Here is a 17,044-nt window from a genome sequence, read left to right as displayed (position 1 = left end):
AATGCAGTTGGCGGCAGAGCCAGGGGCTGAGACGTTGCTGGTCGTGCTTGTAGGGGTATAGTAGTAACCCCAGGAAGACCAGCAGCCCTGCAGCTTGGTGCATCAGCGCTCAGGAGCTGCCCAGGACAAAGTCTGGGGAAGGAGAGAGGTGTCCAGAAGAAAGAGCATGTCAGCAACCAGACTAGAATTGGAAGATGGACTCCTGTCCCTCCTGCTTTTTGTGCAGCATCCCCAGTTTAAGATCCTTTCTGCACGTTGCGGTTTTCTGCGCTCTCTGACATGTGTCTGGGGTGTCCAGTCTGACTCCTGATCCCCAGGCTGCGACGTCGGGCGCCGGTTGAACCACCGGCTCCTGGGCTCACATGAGAATCTCCGTGCTCATTTAATTATTTCAGCGAAGCTGCTAGCCCTGGTGTCTGGCAAAAGAGGCTTGTGAGCATGACTCAGTCAGCCTCCAAAAGCAGCAACGAAAAACAAGAATCTGCTGTGAGCCGCATCCTGATTTTTAAGCGAATCTCGTGATGTTTTGCACGGCCAAAGCATGGGTCTGTAATATCAGGACAGTGCCATAAATTACAGGTGATTCTGGGTGCTTATAAGCAAACTGTCCATTTTGCAAAAGGACTGCGGCACATTGTCATCACTGGGGTCACGGAGACCCTCTTGCCTGTCGGGAGCAAGGCCCCCCTGCATCCCCAGGGCTGCGGTCACAGCATGGGTGAAGCTCTTGCAGGTGTCATTTCTTGTTTGGGCTATTTCAAAGGCTCCCAGCTGCCCTCAAACTGCCCCCTCACTGGTCCGGGTGAATCCCAAACCCGTGATCCCTCTAGGGCCCCATTTCCCAAACATCACCGAGCAGCTCTGAACAGTGGTAGGCAAGGCAGGGAAACATCGGACTGTGCTCTCCTATCTGCCCAGACCAGAGCAGCATTAGCTTCTTCAGGCCAGAGCAGTGGTCAGAGGTGTGCAGAGCAATAAGCTGCTCTCAGCCCTATGTAGGGGGTGACTATGGCCAAGCAAGGAAGTGATTATGGTTGTGGAGAATCCATTCTGCAGATCCCTCCAGCCTAAACTCCTGCTCCATGGTCCCTACAACCTCTGGTGACATCAGGGAACTAGATTTTACCTTCTACCTGGTCCTATCCAACTCTGTACGCCCAGGTTCCAACATGCATATCACCTTCAGCTGGCATTTAATTATTCCTTCGTCTCCTCATCACCGTCACTGATGAAGTCACTGACGAAGCCATGCTTTGGATCCTCACGGTAGGCTGAATTCCCCCGCCGACCCGCTGAAACCGCCACAGCAGCCAGGTTCAGATCCGTTACCTTCAGATGTCTTCGGCGCGGAGGGCTGTCGAGAGCTCCTTCCCTCTTTGTAGTCAGTGAAGAGAAATAGGCACTTTCAGGGCATGAGTCATCTGACCTATTTAGCCATCTTAGGAAGAGATGAATGAGTCCTTAAGAGGGCTTGTTTCTTTCCACTGTCTAGACAGCCAACCTCTCGACTGCAAACACCTACCCTTGCTCTCCTGGAGCACGCCAGGCACCCTTCCCAGGCTGGTGAGGGATGCTGGCTTCTTGTGGGTTTACAGCACAAACAGAGGGTTGGATCACACCTGGACAACCTCAGAGGGATTTGAGCTTGGCCTAACTTTGCTCACTCTGAAGGCAAGGGAAGATTTCAACACCAAAAGGGTGGAAATCCACTTCTGGAAAACCTTCTCTGCCTCTAAGGGAGGGTTTTGTGGAGCTGAGCTTGCTCTGGCCATGATGGTCCTAGGACAGCATGGTCCAGGGCATTTCAGCTCTGAACAACATCTGGCTGTGTTAGCCAAGAAAAAGTGGCTTATTCTTCTAGGCTAAACCAGCAAGAGTGACTCAACCATCCAGGTGGTACAGCAATGTGTCTGTGACCTGGTGCTACCACCAGTTCACCTGGGACCCTGTGCTCTACGGTGTGTGCCATGGTATGCTCCAGCCTGCAGCGCCTCTGCCTGGTCTTCACACGGACGCAAAACAGAAAAGATTGTGCAGTTTAAAGAATCACCCTAGTCTTAGGAGAAAGCCCAATTACTGTCACTTTTTGTGATTCCTGGGACCATAATGACTTGCTTTACACAGGAGAAGGAAAACGTCTAAGCAAGCAATTACCATCTTTTTCAGACCATCATGGTCTGTAGGCCACCTACCTGTGCTTCTCTGCTGATCCCACATTACAGCTCAGCTCCTGAGCTGTCCTTCAGCATTCCTCTGCAGGGCCACAGCTGATAAAGATCCGTAGATGCCAGTAAGATTTGGTGGCATGAACTGATGAGGACAGTGAAGGCTTGGGAAGGTGGTACTATACCAACCAAAAGGGCTCTAACATAGTTAAAAGAAGGCTGTGCATCTAGGAATGGAACTGGTTGGCTGTGTCCAAGAAAGAGGGACTTTGGCACTGGAAAGAGCCAATGGGTGACAAATGGCCTAAAGTCATCTTTTGTTTTAAAAGCAGGGGAAGAGTGAGTCACAGCAGGGATTGGACTCACATCTGTACTCCACAGCCCTGAGGCAGATCCTGAACGTTGTGGCTGAGGCATTGGATGATATTTTGGGAAGCGTGCTCTGATGCCAGCAACGGTACAAACAGGATTCCAAAACCAGTCAAACAGCCTGAGAAAAGGCTTTATGGCGAGGGACATGGAGAATGCATGTTTTTCACTAAGCACAAAGGCTGACAGGGCTCTTGAGCACAGGTCTAGCCTAGCAAAACCACCCTATGAAAGGACTCTTGCAGCTAGAGGAAAGGGGTTCAGCCAGTCAAGGGCTAGAACCTGAAGCCGACAAATTCAAATGGGAATAAGGGAGATGCCACTAACCATGGGATTCATTAGCCAGCGAATCTGTGTGAAAGGACTTCATGCTCTGGAAGAAGAGCCTGCCCAGGGAAGTGGTGTAATCACAGTCCCTGGAAGTGTTCAAAAAACATGTGGATGTGGTGCTTAGGGACCGGGTTTAGAGATCGACCTGGCAGTTGGGTTAACGGTTGGACTCGATGATCTCAGAGGTCTTTTCCAACCTTAATGATTCTATGATTCTATGATTCTAAGTGCTTGAGTAAAGATCCACTGTCTTTGTGAGAGAAGAGCTTTAGGCGAACGGAAGACACCCTCGAGCCAAGAAGTTACTGGGCTCTGTACATGCAGAAGCGCATAAAACCCTGGCCTGTAATATGCACGGAGAGATCAGAGGCACCAGCCTGATCCAGCAATTGCTGGTGCTATGGCCCAGATTCATCCTTTTGGGGCTAAACAAATCACCGAGGTGCCTTCTGCAGCTGGTGGGAAGAGACAGCCATGTCCAAACTGCGGCTCCTCCTGCAGAAGGTGTCCATTGCCCTGTGGCATCATCCCATCTCTTCCGGCAGTAGAAGAGGCTTTGGGAATGTGTTGGAATCTCTGTGGAGTGACTGAAATCCCCCAAATCACAGGGATTTCTTACCTCAGTCCCTCCCTATCTGCTCCTGCCCTTTGCTACAGGAGCCTACCCATCCTCAAGGATCTGGGACAGCCGCAGCAGGGAAGCACACACTGAGATTTTTGAGGTTTTCTTTAAGCATCAGGAGAGGGCTACCACGGGAGATCCCACGGAGTTAAAAATGATCCCCCCAACATTCAGCCCATGCCAGCACAAGCCCAGCCGCCCAGCACCCCGCAGCCAGGGAGAGCCCTGCTGAAGCAGGAGGCTGAGTCATGCCCCGGCCATCGCGAAGACAAGAATGAGACCACGTTCAAAATTAATATATATTTTTATTGAATAGTTGCTCTAAGTGGGCTTGTGAAGCCACCCATAGAATTACTTCTTTCACCTCAGCAGTGGTTCAGTAACAGTTATTAGCTTTGCAAGAGAAGAAAACCAAACAGAAGAGGGTGCATTAAAATAAATAGGTTATTTTTTTTCTTATCTTTAAAATAAACTTTTCAAATAAATACTTTGTTGTTTTTTTTTTTATTTTTTTCCCTTAAAAGGTACAAGAGTATTGTCAAAAAACAGCCATCAAGTTATAAACATATATTATACCTTATAGAAAGGAACCCAAATAAAGACAGCCGGGGGAGGGATCTCTTTATACACTGTACAGAATGCCTTTGTACCAATTAAATGGAGAATTAGAGGCTTCGGTTCTTGGTACGAGACTCTCCTTTGAAGCCAAGGGTGATCCGTCTTCTAAGGCGAACTTTGTGCCGCGGACACCTGGGGAGGCAGGAGGCTGCGGCAGCCACTGCCCGTCCGCAGAGTATCGCAAAGGCCTGAGGGAACCGCTGGGAAAGGGTGGGCAGAGGGGAAAGGAGGGGAAGGGGAAAGGGGCTCCACTGGGGCGGAGCGGCAGCACGGGCAAGGCGGGGACCGGCCGTGCCAGCTCCGGGATGAGCACACACCTCTCGGCTGATGCTGCCGTTGGGACAGAGGGTGGGAGAAACCTCCTCTCCCAACGCCCAGGCCAGCTCACCAGGGTGGGTTTGGTCCTGCTCATGCTGAAGCCCTTTGGGGTGCTGCAGGAAGGTGCAGCAGGAGAGAGACCCAGCGAGAGACCTCACACATTCCCTCGGCCCCATGGAGGCGTGCGATCTCTTCCCATCCATCCAACGTCCCTCCTGCCTGCAGTCCCCCTGCAAGGGGACCGTTCAGCCTCCCTGGCTAATGCCCTCAGGGGATTCTTCTGCAACATCACCCCAAGCAGGACAACAGATCTCACCTGCGCAAGCTCCCAACCCACGCTCTGGGAGAAAGAGTTTGCAAGAGATCCTGATGCTCACTGAGAAATACCCTGAAGCAGACTGAGCCCAAAGAGATCACAGCTCTGGTTTGGCCCATATGGACCAGATGCCGACCAGCAGCCTCCAGCTGCTGCAAGCATCCCACAGGTCTGGGCTCCGCGGGCTCCTCGAAGGAGACAAGCCTGAACTCGATCCTATTAAAGACCAAGAATGGGCTTTGGACTGGGGGTACATCCCTTATCTACTTTCTTCACATGCTGATCACAAAAAGTTAGACCTTCCAATATTTGAAGACCTCCCAGCTTTCTCCAGCCTCGAAACACCCAAGGGCCAGAGACAGAGAGCAAACTAACAAAGTGGGTGCTGGAAACAGCACGTTTGGGGCATGGTGTGCTCCTCCCCTGTGCAGTCCAGTCGTGCCAACCTTGAAGCAGCTCCTCTCACCCCTCCGCTCATCCCTCTTTATTGCACTAAAGCAGCCGTTCATAAACCGTTATTCTGTGCTTTGGCATCTTTTGGTCGATGACACTTCCCCACCAGCCTTTGGGTTCACACGTGGGGACGGGGAAGAGTGAACTCAGTGGGATTTTATGGGAATCTGAGAGTAGAGTCCCAAAGAGCTTCCCCCGTATTCTTTGAGGTACTTGGCTGGCACTGAGGTTTCTCAGGGACAGGTGAGCAGCAGCCCAAGGACCACTTCTGCCCTTCCACCAGGAGGTTTGGGGGAGCTGGGATGGGAGGGAGACTCCACCTCGGTCCCCAGTGACCCCTCCTCACCAGTACTGGGACGGATCATGCGTTTGCCAGTAGGGAAGGAGGGGAGCGGGACCAAGGGAAGCCTTGGAGAAAGCAAGCACCAGCAGGAGCTCTTGTGTGGATGGAGCTTTGGAGGTCTGGGTAGGAAGAGGAGGCTCCTGCATGGGGAGCAGAGCAGGAGGAGCTCAGGTCCTGCTCAGTAGCTCCTGCCTCCTGCTCCTTTGGCACCTGAGTCTCTCTTTGCCTGTCTAAATCTGCCCCGCAGCCCTGCACGTTTCCTGGCAAAGGAGCCCACAACCGGCAGAGACACACAACGTGGAGAAATGTGCCCTCGCAGAGCGGATCCATCCTTGTCAAATCACAGGGGCGCGGGGAAAACAGAGGACTCAACATGTGACTCTCCCAAAAGAGAACCAAAAAAGACACGTCGGGACAGAGAGAAACCCAAACTGCCAGGACAAGCAGCTGCAAACAAACATCTGGAGCAGATGTTATCTGACTCATTACAGGGTGGGGCAGGAAAGGGGCTCACAACCCCAACCAAAATTGGAGTCCTCTCTGCAGGGAAACCAAACTATCTGGCAGCCGGAGATGGGGAGGGAGCAGGATGGATCTGGTCTGAATATGTTAGGAGAAGCCCAGGAAAAAAAACATGATCAGAGGCTACCCGTAGCCTCCCTGCCACCAGATGAGCTCAGCGAACCAGAGCTGGCCTCCTTGGAGAGCTTTTGGCAAATCCCGACCTGTCCCTTCTGCTGAGAGCAAGGAATGGGAGCTCGCTGGGGTCCCCTGAGGGGGAGTGGGAAGCAGGAACCCCCCGTGAAGCCACCCGCCCCTACGAGCATGGTAGGGGCCAACAGCTCTGAACTTCTCTAGCCCATGCAACTGCAAGACCTGGATGTGGCTTTGCATTTTGCCCTCAACACAGTCAAACCAAAGCCCTGCACTGGTCTGGCAGCCCTCAGCCTGGGGCTCTCCTCCTCTCCAGTTCCCTGCTACGTGTCCCGTATTTCATCTCTCTCACAGGTTTGTCATTTCTTGGAGATGAGACATTCAAGAGACCTGGCTGGACTCCTCAGCCCTGCACCCAGGCTATGGCACAATTCCCTGGTAGAAATGGGAATTCTGCACTGACCCAGAAAAATCCCATTAGGTAGAAGGCTACTGGCAGGCGTCCTTGCCTCCTACCAACTACTGAAGGTAAATATGCTGCAATAGTAGTGCAGGGCTCCGCCTCGCCGCGCTAGTGCCAAGCAAAACTGGCTCTGGGGAGCTGATATGTGGACAGCCATCTTCTCATCCTACAGCTCCAGCACCTGGGGGAGGTCACCCCGTGCTTGCATGACTTCGGAGGCCGTGAAAATGATGAAGCTTCACATGTTGAGTCATTCCACCATCAGGAGAGGAAGCAATGAATTGCAAAGATACAGAGGTGGTAACTAAATTTACAAGTAGGATCCATTTAAAAAGGAGGAGGAAAAAAAAAAATCAAAGTAGAGCAAGTTGGAAAATTCTGTTCATTAGTTTTCTTTAAAAAGTTTCAATGAACTATTTTACTTTCTCATTCAAGTGAGACAGCTCCTCAAACCCTCAGTGAAAAAGGGACCTTTTTTCCCTAAAAAAGGTTTGCATTTTGTAGGAAGAAGTTTAATCAGCACCAATAGAAAAGTGAACCAAGCGTTCAAAAGGAAAGGTGCCTCTTGGTGGAAGTCTCTCCCCCAAACATCGCTTGGAAGTAGGGAGCCAAGCAACTATTGGCATATGGATAAATATGTTTGCAATATATTTTATAACTGCTGCGACAGAGAGGTGGACTGATCTTATGGGGGTACACACACCTACGGGCATCCGAGGAGGAGGTCATTGCCTTAAAACCCAAACGATTTCAGAGTCCAGGGCTGGCCTCAGAGGATGTGCAAACCGCACAGGCGCAGCCCTCTCCCTTCTTAATGCCAGGAGACCCTCGCCGTAACCCGGAGCATCGTCCTGAATTCCCCACAGCTTATGGAAGCCGGCTCTCTGCCTTTGGCCAGAGGAAGCATCTTCCAACATCCCCCCTCAGGCTATAGGTGAAATCAGGGTGAGGATTTCGGTTATGTCCGTAACATGCCCCAGGCACAAACTTCACACCAGGGATGGGATTCATCTCCCCTTCCACAGGGAACCGCAAGTTCCATGTCTGGGTCCCATTTGGGTCAAGGCAGACAGGCACCGCCAGAACATAATTTAATGAATAATGTTTTCAAGCAGGATGAATCACTCTCTGGAACCACTTTTCTCTGCAACAGAGGGAGCTTGGATCAGCTGCGATTTTTAGATAGCAAATGTACGGAAAGAGGAATCCCATCGTCAGAGTCTACCTCCTGCCTCACCCCACAGCCAGCACTAAATCTTACCCTCTCTCTGCAAAGCAGACCCCCCCAGGACGATCTGTAAACCTCCCTTTCCCCCTCTCCCGACTACCTAGGAACTAAAGGTCTAGGATTAGCAATAAACAGACTGGGAAATCATCTTCCAGCATGTGCAAGTGTACCAGGAAGCCAAACCTTGCATCTGGCACCATTCACAGCAGTATCATGAATATTATTAGTAATAGACCTAGCCATCCTAACGTTATATTTATATATACAAAAATAGATCCACAGAACTCTACGTAAAGAGGCGGCTGAGGGAAGGCAGCGGACGAGCCCTGGATGGCAGGGTCTTGGAGGAAGCCAAGGGACACGTTGCATATATTTCTCTAGGGGAACCATTTGCTTCCCTCTGCACTCACGCACCTCGGAGGAGGGACAGGCAGGCAGAGCTGAGCACCGGGACATCATCCCGGCTCCAAACTCCCCCGACCGATCAGCCGATGTCAGCGGGGTCACAACCGAGAGCTGGTGCTGCGCGTTTGCAAGCGGAGATGGGGCTGAGTCCAGGACCGGGAGGAGCTGCCCCCAACCGCAGCGACCGGTTGGGCTTATTATCATCACAGCAAGTAAACTGCGAAGCACTGACCCCAATTCAGGTTTCCTTCTGGTCTGCAGATGGCCGAGCCCCAGGGCTTGGTTCAGACCCATCTCCAGCCACCGTTGCAGAATACCCTCAGCAGTGCCAGCGGGGTTTGCCTGCCGGCGTGACGCTGGTGTTGCTGCGACACGCCGGTGGGCCAAGGAAAGCGAGGCGAGGACTCAAAGGCGACTTCTGCAGGGAGGGAAGGTCGGGCTCCTGTCTTTCGACACCCGCTTCTGCTCTCCGTTCCCCTCCAGCCCAAAGCAGGAGCTGCAGAAGTCCCCGCGGGGGAGTCCCCCAGGACTGGTGCGAATCGTCAGGGAGAGCAGCACGAGCGGCAGCTGTTGACAGTTGGGTTTGGGGTATTTTTTTTTTTAAAGTGAATTCAGTGCTGGTGGAAGGTACCAAATTGGGGCTCTCGGGGCCTGAGCACGGAGCCGGTGCCTGTGGCATCTGCTCGGTGGTGGGATGGAGCTGGGTGGCAGCTCCCATCCCGCCAGGGTTTGCGCTCTGGAGGCAGCCCTTCAAGGCATTGAGAAATGAATGGCAATTTCAAACCAGCTTCTTGTTCTCAGCCAAATCCCAGAGGGGACCTTTCCCTCGCTGCAGTCGGGCAGAAGCGAGTGGGCTGGGCTGCCTCCGATAGCTCCTTCCCCTGCCAGAAGGTTTCTAAAGCTTCCCACACCTTCCCTTCCTCTTTGAGACAGAAAAATACGATGCCACCTCATTTTGAAGCTCGCTTGCTTCTCCCAGCAGCTTCCAAGCCCAGAGGGAAGCCACCGCCACCGGTGGGACCCCGTGGCACCGAGCCCCTTGGGGAAAGCGGACCTACAGCCACGTGAGAGGAGAGAGGCCACCCACGAAAAGTGCTGGAGAGAGATTAAGAGAGAGAGAAGGAGGTCTGGCTCCTGGAGGACTCTTGCACAGGGGATGCGTCGACCTGCCTCTTCCCCGCATCGGGCAGGACCACACCATGGGGCAGCGGCAGCTCCTAAAACCCTCTGAGAGCAGAGTCCCGAGGAGCCCCCGGGTCGCCCCTCCCCGCAGGGCACAGCCGGGGAGGGCACCCGCAGCTCTCTCTGCCTCTCCTGGTCCCTCACCCGCCTGTGCAAAACCACTGTTTCCCACCAGCTTGGTGCCAGCTCCCCTGGCCACCCAGCCGCCTTCGTGCTCCCAGAGGCTGGGGGACCCCCAGTTCACCCGTCGCATTCCCGGGAGGTGATGGAGGGTAGGGGGGAGCACTGCAGAGCAGAGGGAGCCAAAGGAGGAGGAGGATGGAGGGGAGAGGAGGAGGAGGAAGAGGAGTAAAGCCTGCTTCTCCTCCCCGGGAGGGTCATACCGGCTTATCCAGCGTCTTGGGGAAAGGCGTGCCGCTGGAGGAGGAGATCTTTCTGCAGACCGTATTGGTGTGGCTCTGGCAGCGGCAGCCGGGTCGTTTCAGGCCGTCATAACCCCGCTGGCAAAGTTTGAGGCACCCCAGGGTAGGAAAGTAGCAGCAGAGGCAGGGCATGAGGAGAGAGAGGAAGCTCATGGCAGCCCAGCGGGCACAGCAGGACCCCGGCCCGCAGGAGCAGGGGTCATCGGCGCAGGTGTCCTCGTCGTCGGTGGAGCAGTGGTAGAAGAGACCCTTGACGCAGCAGAGGCAAGTCCCGTAGTCGAGGAGGCTCTCAGGGGAGCAGAGGCAGCGCTGGTTGCAGAGCCAGCAGGAGGGCAGGCTGCGGGCGGCCGTGCAGCGGGCGCACTTGCATCGCCCGCACTCCTCGCAGATGAAGAGGTGGCCGGTGTGGAGGGTGGGCTTCTCCGCCACCCCCTTCAGCGGCGACTCCTCCGGTTTCAGCTCGCCGGCCTGGGGCTGCGTCCGGATGAGGGAGTGCCCCGAGTGGGAGGGCGTGAGGCTGCTCAGGAGGCGCTGGTCGGAGGCGGTGGTGCTTTGGGAGACGGAGCTGGCCGTGCTGGAATGGCTCATGTGTTGCTGCAAAGGTGGCATCTGGTGCTGTTGGCTGTGGCTGCGGTGCAGGTCCTGGAAGGTGGAAGACACCAGGCGGTCCTGGGACCACTCTTGCTTGTGCGGTGGCTGGGACAGGGACGGGTTGGAGCGGGCTTGCTGGAAGCAGACAGCCGGTCTCTCCACGTAGTTGTTGCTGGCACGGATGGAGCGGATTTGGTCAATGGACAGGACCTGCTGGAAGTCCTCAGCGGGTGGGTCCATCGTCTCGTCACAACTGAGTTCAGCCACACTGGAAGAGAGCTGCATTTCCAGGAGCGAGGGGACCCTGCGGCATCAGGGCACATCTAAAAATCCTAAAGGATGGGGCAGGAAGACAGAGAAAACATTTGTGTTACGTTTTATAACGGATCCATCCGTACAAACCAGGAAGCAAAGACTGGCTGGAGAGCTCCTAATGAAGTTATTTCTGACAACCAGACTCAAAGTACTTCTGTGCCTGGGGAGACTTAGGCTGGACATGTCCAAAAGGCAAGGGCCGCAAGATCTGTCCCTTGAAACAGGCGGGCACAGCATCTCCCCGTGCTTTTGAGCTTTTCGTGTCCTTCCAGAGGATTTCCCACCCCTTGCCAGCACTGATGGACCCCATCTGTCCTCCCGCTCCTTCCCAGGGGAAAGGGCTGGCCCTCTCCAGAGGAGGGGAAGCTTGAAGCTGTGACTTATCCAGAGCCAGCGACAGAACTGGGAACGTCATCTCCTCTGAGCAGGAGACTCCGTTTTGGGGCTTCCCAGCACACCCCGAGTAGCCTCCCGGTGCCGTACCCTGGACACACCCGGGACACAGGGATGGAGGGGATCTGAACACATTTAATTTCAGGCAGCATCAGCCACAGATTGCAACTAATGAGACATACACTTGGCCAGGGACAGGCCCAGCCCACCGACTCCCCGAGTCGTGGCGGTTCCCGCTGCAGCATCCCGTTTTCCCATGCACAACCCAGCGATGGCCCAGGAACCGATTTACCCCCGTCACCAACAGTGAGACGGGCAGGTTTCTCTTTAACCCCAGCACAAACGCAGGGTGAAGCAGGGAAAGCAGACTTTGCAGCAGGCAAGCCCCGTCTTGCTCCCTGCACCGAAGCTGCCATGCTCTTCGCTGTTGTTTTCAGGAAATGGCACTTCCCGAGTCCGCGGCGCTGGCAGCGGCGCCCGCGTTATCCAGAAGGAAGGGCAGGAGCATCTGAGGGCTGCGGGCTGGGGCAGGGAGGACCCCCACGTCCCACAGCTCCCACCCCAGCGGGTTTGACCTCATGGCATCAGCACCATCGCCAAAACCTGGGGCTGCCAGACCTTGCCGCTGATGTCTGGGTGAAACCTCGGCAGGGCTGGGGCTGGGCGAGGAGAAGGGGGTCTGCAGCAGAGCCAGGTCCTGGCCCTTAGCAGGGAGGGAGAGAGAAACTTCCCACTTCTGCTGCCTGCAGAAGGGAGCTGCCCAGGAGTGCGCAGAGGACGGAAGCCATTCGTTGCATGCCAGAGCCCAGCGAAGAGCTTTCCCCCAGCACTTCCAGCCCAGATTTCGATATCGGATACGTGCTTTCCGTGCACAGCCAACTTCCCCGGGACAAAGCCATTCTCCTCTGGCAGATCAAATGAGCGATCCCTCAGTGACACAGATATTGTCACGGTGCCCAGGCCTGCAGGAAGACTCTGTTTCAGTAGGAAGCTCTCCGCCAGCCTTGCACACGGTCAGCGGGCCAGGCGGCCGGCAGCGGCGGAGGCTTTCAAGTAGGTGAGGGGCCACAGGTAGAATCTGCTCATGCAGCAGAGAGAGGCAGAGGGAAGATTGATTTTCATTAGCTAGGCTGACCTTGAAGAGCAGGGAAAAGCAAAGACAACTTACTTTGACTGTTCAAGCAAGATCTGGTCTCTCCCATCCCCCTCCCCGGAAAGAAAAGGCAACTGATCTGCTCAGATTTGGGTTTTTCCTGCGCATGGAGCCCACCTGCCGCCCCCTCCATGAGAGCTCAAGCGAGATGCTCACCCCATCCAGGCAGACGCAGACAGTGACCGAGTCACTCTCCCAGGACACCCACAATTGATTTGGACACTGATTTGTTTAACAGAAATATCAAGGTGAATGAGGAGGGCACGGCTGACCCAGGGGAGGTTTTGTGACCACGCTGCCAGGATGGGAACGGGCCACAGAGGCGAAACACCCTCTTGTGAGCCGTTACCTGCTGCCACTGAGCTCCTCACCTGGGAAGGTCTTGCTGAAGCACAGGCTGGGGACCTGAAGCCCCTTGGACCCCTGGAGAGACCTAGCGCATCTCAGCCTGCAGCTAGGACCGAGCCGAGGGGAGCAGAGAGCAGCCTCAGCGGGTTCCCACGTTCCTCGTGACCCAGATCCCATCTCGGGGTGGGAGGGTTCAGGGGGCGATGCTGATTTACACCCGGGGAGGAGCTGCTCACAGCTGGGCATCCCTCCCCTCTACCCTGGGCGCTGGGCTCGGGCAGTGCCTGGGCATTAGGACTCGGCAGCGAGGCTCCCGTGGGGTTCCCGTGTGGGGCCTGCACCCAGGTGTGACCCAAAGGGAGTAAGTGAGGCAGCGGAGGGTCCCACTGCGACGGAGGCGGTGGGACCGGGAGATAAAGAGCAGCAAAAGGGCAGACCTGGGACAGCTACACCGAATCCTCTGTGCAAGACCTGGAGCTCAGGAGACACGAGGAGACCCGTGAGCCATGCTCAGGCAGGAGGAGACGCACAGGGGACACTGCGAGGAGGAACGGAGCCGTGGGGACAGCGGGCAGAGAGAGGAGCTGGCCATCGGGCCATGCAGTGCGTTGCAACCCAGACACTTAGGATCTGGGTCCAGGGCTTGGACACAGCATCCCGGGCAAGACGGGTCCTGGGAGGACCCCCAGCACCGAACCAGGGCCCGAACGCTCCTGCACCTACAATCCCCAGGTGTAGGGGCTGGACACGGACCCAGACTTGCTGGCTGGGGGGAGGCAAAGGTCCCTCAGGGACCCACGGGGCTGTGAGCCAGAGGATCTGTGGGTCCGGCAGTCCAGCGGGATGGGGGGAGGGGGCACTGAATGACTGGAGCTGGGACCCTGCTCCTGCCCCTCCTCCCCAGGGGATCCCAGTGCCCCCCACTCACTCCCAGCCCTCCCTGCTCCAGCCCGATCCCGGGGCTGCAACCGGTCCATATCCCGGCCTCCACGGATCCGACCATCCCTGAGGCACTGCTGCACCCCTGCCTGCCTACCTGCTCGTCTTGGGGGGCCCGGGGCAGCGTGTCCCCAGCCTCCTCTTCCTCCTCACACCCTGCCTGCGAGGCCGGCATGCCAGCCCCGGAAACCGGGCGAGCTTTACGGCCACCAGCAGCCCCAAACATATAAAGTTCGTGTGATAATGGGCCAGAGGAGGGATCGTAAAAGCAAATGATTTACAGGCTGGTGGTGGCTGCAAGCCGGGGACAAGCTGCACAGGGCGCCCAGGTGGGAGAAAAGGGCTTTTTCCCTCCGGAGGGACCCCTCAGCCTGTCGCGGGTGGAGCGGGGCGGCGGCGGGAGGCTGCTCCCCCGGCCCCGCTGCGCTGGCTGCCCCAGCCCTCCGTGCAACCAGCCCACGCGTGGCTGGGATCCGGGTCCGGCCCGCAGCCCCCCGCCCCACCGTGCGCACAGCCCACGCGTTTCCAGGACCCCCGAGCACCGCCGCGCACGCAGCCTCTTCACCTTCGGGGTGCCCCACGACCCACGCGTGGCTCTGACCCGCTCCCCCACCGCGTACACCCCACGCGTGCCCAGGACCCCCCTCCCCACTGCACGCGTGTGCTACACTCGCAGCCCCCCCACGTCCAGGGACCCCCCTCCCCTCGGCAAACCCCCCACGCGTGCCCAGGACCCCCATCCCCTCGCAACCCGCCCCCCACGGCGCAGCGCCCCCGCCGTGCCCGGCCCCGCCGCCCGCCCCCCACGCGTGTCCCCCCGCCGTCCCGCAGCCGCAGCGGGCGCACTCACCCCGCCGCCGCCGCCGCCGCCGGTCCATCCGCCCGCCCAGCGCCGGAGCCCGGCCGGGGCCAGCCCCGGAGCAGCCCCGGAGCAGCGGGCGGCCCGGAGCGGGGCTGCCCTAGGGGAGGGCGGCGGCGGGCATGGAGCCGGGGCAGCGCCCGGCCGGGCGGCCCCGCAAGCGGGCCCTGCTCCGCGCCCCGGGGAGCGGGAGCGGGGCCGGGCCGGGCCGCCGGCGGGGGCAGCGGTGGGGAGCCCGGGAGGGCTGCCCGGCTCCGCGGCGTGAACGCAGGCTGGTCCCCGGCGCTCCTTGTGAATGGGGGCAGCGTGGAGGATGGGAGGGAGGGAGGGATTTATTGCTGCCCGTTAGCATCTCTCCCTCTCTCTGCCGCTCGCCTTCCCGGAGCTGGAGCTCTTAATGCTTACCTAAGTGGCGTCATCCAGCTGAAATGGAATCGGCCCATTAGCAGTCCCCATAGAGCCCTGGGCATCCGCTCCCCAGATAATGACAGCGAGGCCGCCGGGCTGCGGGATGCAGCAGGCACTATTTAAACATTTCCGTCTGCCTCGGGCTCCGCTTCCCCCGCTGCGCCCACCGGGACAGCCCGCCCTGGGGCCCCGCCGCCCCCCGGCCCGCCGTCCCCCCCCGGGGACATCCCTGGTGGCCACGCTGCTGGCCCCGGCCGCAGGGGCCGCGCTGCCTCGGCGTCGCGGGTATCGTCCCGTCCCGGCGGCGTGGGGTGGGTTCGGTTTGGTTCGGTTCGGTCGGACACCGCGGGCAGGTTGTGCCGGCAGCGCGGCGGGTTTGGCTGCAAAGGGCCGGTACCGACTGCCAGGCTCTGTCACCTTGGGCGAATCGCTTGGTCTGTAAATGGCTGTGAAATGGGCGCAGCCACCTTCTCCCCTGCCCGGCTCACCTCGTCCTGCGCATCTCAGGAGGCATCAACAGGAGCCCAGACGCCGTCCACCCCCGACACTACCAAAAAGCCTGAACTAATACCTGAATGACCTCCTGTAACAGGAGCTCAGGGCAGAGAGGCTGCAGAGGGGCTTTTCTGTACCGCATCCACAGAACTGGTCCACAGACATCCCATTCTCCCAGAAACAAAAACCGCAGACCCAAGGTCCAGACGGGACCTGGACCTTCTGTCTCAGACACCTCCCCGAGCCGCTGTGTGCCCCCGCCTTGTGCTGCTTTCTCTCAGGCAACGACCGCTGCCCAGGAGCACCAAGGCTCCTTCTGATGCCCCTCGGCCCCATTTATAAATAAATCGGACCCCGTTTGACAGTCCCAAAGACACAAGGCCGCTCCTTGATGACACTGGATGTTGGCTATGGACCCCACCAGAGCTCCCACCCTCACTTTATCCTGCTCAGCACCTCCAGGTTGGTCACCCATCCTTCCCGGTAGTGTTCGCTGGATGAGCAAAGCAGCGTTACCAGCTCAGGGAGGGCTGAGAACCTGCCTCTGAGAAGTGAAGCTGAAGCCATCAAGCTCTCAGCCATTCCAGCCCAGTCCCTAGCAGGACGGGAACGCGCTCCGCCGGGGCGGGTAGCTGCCTGAGGCACGGCCGTGCCTCGCCGGTGTTCGGTGCCGACGGGCACCGCGGGGTCGGGGTGTGTGAGAGCAGGCTGGGGGGAAAGGGAAGAGAATAAGGGTGCCAAAACCAGCTCTGCCGCTTCTTGCCCTAACAGACGGGCATAAACCAGGCTGGTCCCACTGACTTCAGTGGCTCCCTCCCAGCTGGTGCCAGCAGAAGCACTGGAGTCCTCCCCAGCAGGGGCCAGTGACTCTACTCTCCCCAGCTGAGCCTTTCCAGGCTCGTTTTGAGGCATTTCTAGGCTGAGCATTTCTCCACCTCCACAGGATCCCACCAGAGGTGCTCCTCCAGGAGGAGTTTCTCCAGGAGGAGTGAGTCCCTGACAGCATCCCTGAGCCTGGGCTACAGCTCAGAGCCTTAACGCTGCGTCTCCCTGCGCTCCCACGAGCCCCTCCTCTTCTCCACATCGCTCACAGCTCCGTCTTTAAAGGCTCAGAAAGGATCTGAGTTGCCCAATTCCCGGCGACTGCCAGCCGGCTGTGAGCACCTGACTGCTACAAGCACGTGTGATGGCCTCCCTTCCTCCCAGCCCGAATCTATCACTCCCACCTTGAGGTGCCGGTGATTCAGGCTTCCCTCCGCTGGCTCACAGCATCCCTAGCGCAGCCTGCGTCGTGCTCAGCCAGCGCTGCTTTATTCCTCGCCCGCTGCCGAGGGAGGGCCAAAAAGGCATGAATGCAGAGATACCGAGACAAGTGGGAGGGTGGGAAGCGGAGGGAGAATAGCAGCCTCCTGGTGAGTTATTGACCGCAGCATCTCTGAAGAGGAGGGCTGGGAACCCGAACACATTTGCAAAGCAGAAAAGTTAAGAGCCGCTCCCAAAGGAAGGGGCTGGGACAGAGCCTCCGGCAGGTTTTCGGAGGGTTTTTGGCTGCTGGGAGAGGGATGTGGTCCCCTGAGGGTGCCCAGCCATGACATGAGCCGTGTCGGAGGAAGGTGCGAGGCTCCCGTAGGTTTCTGATAACCTCTCCCCGCGTG

The 17,044-nt window shown here is 57.7% G+C and overlaps 1 protein-coding gene across 3 annotated transcripts; it reads right to left on the bottom strand.

The window, feature by feature from the left end:
- Positions 1-3,771: 3,771 nt before the first annotated feature.
- SPRY3 (sprouty RTK signaling antagonist 3) lies at positions 3,772-16,700 on the bottom strand. Of its 3 annotated transcripts, none has more exons than XM_009474594.2 (2): positions 16,616-16,700; positions 3,772-10,811 (listed from the first exon to the last, which is right to left on the bottom strand). In XM_009474594.2, exon 2 carries the CDS (start codon positions 10,762-10,764, stop codon positions 9,844-9,846), a length of 921 nt encoding a protein of 306 aa, XP_009472869.1. In that variant the 5' UTR covers positions 10,765-10,811; positions 16,616-16,700; the 3' UTR covers positions 3,772-9,843. The 3 variants fall into 3 exon arrangements, with proteins under 3 accessions (XP_009472869.1, XP_087605135.1, XP_087605136.1); XM_087749009.1 differs by lacking the exon at positions 16,616-16,700 and adding an exon at positions 14,892-15,017; XM_087749010.1 differs by lacking the exon at positions 16,616-16,700 and adding an exon at positions 14,478-14,599.
- Between the last annotated feature and the right edge of the window lie 344 nt (positions 16,701-17,044).

The sequence above is a fragment of the Nipponia nippon genome, unplaced genomic scaffold, assembly GCF_047370975.1.
Source record: "Nipponia nippon isolate SJK-2023a ecotype South Korea unplaced genomic scaffold, ASM4737097v1 scaffold_12, whole genome shotgun sequence".
Taxonomy (NCBI): domain Eukaryota; kingdom Metazoa; phylum Chordata; class Aves; order Pelecaniformes; family Threskiornithidae; genus Nipponia; species Nipponia nippon.
This window is presented reverse-complemented; position numbering and strand designations above follow the sequence as displayed.

Coding starts and splice junctions, on each gene's coding strand:
- SPRY3 (XM_009474594.2), bottom strand. CDS start 10,764: ATGCAGCTCTCTTCCAGTGTGGCTGAACTCAGTTGTGACGAGACGATG.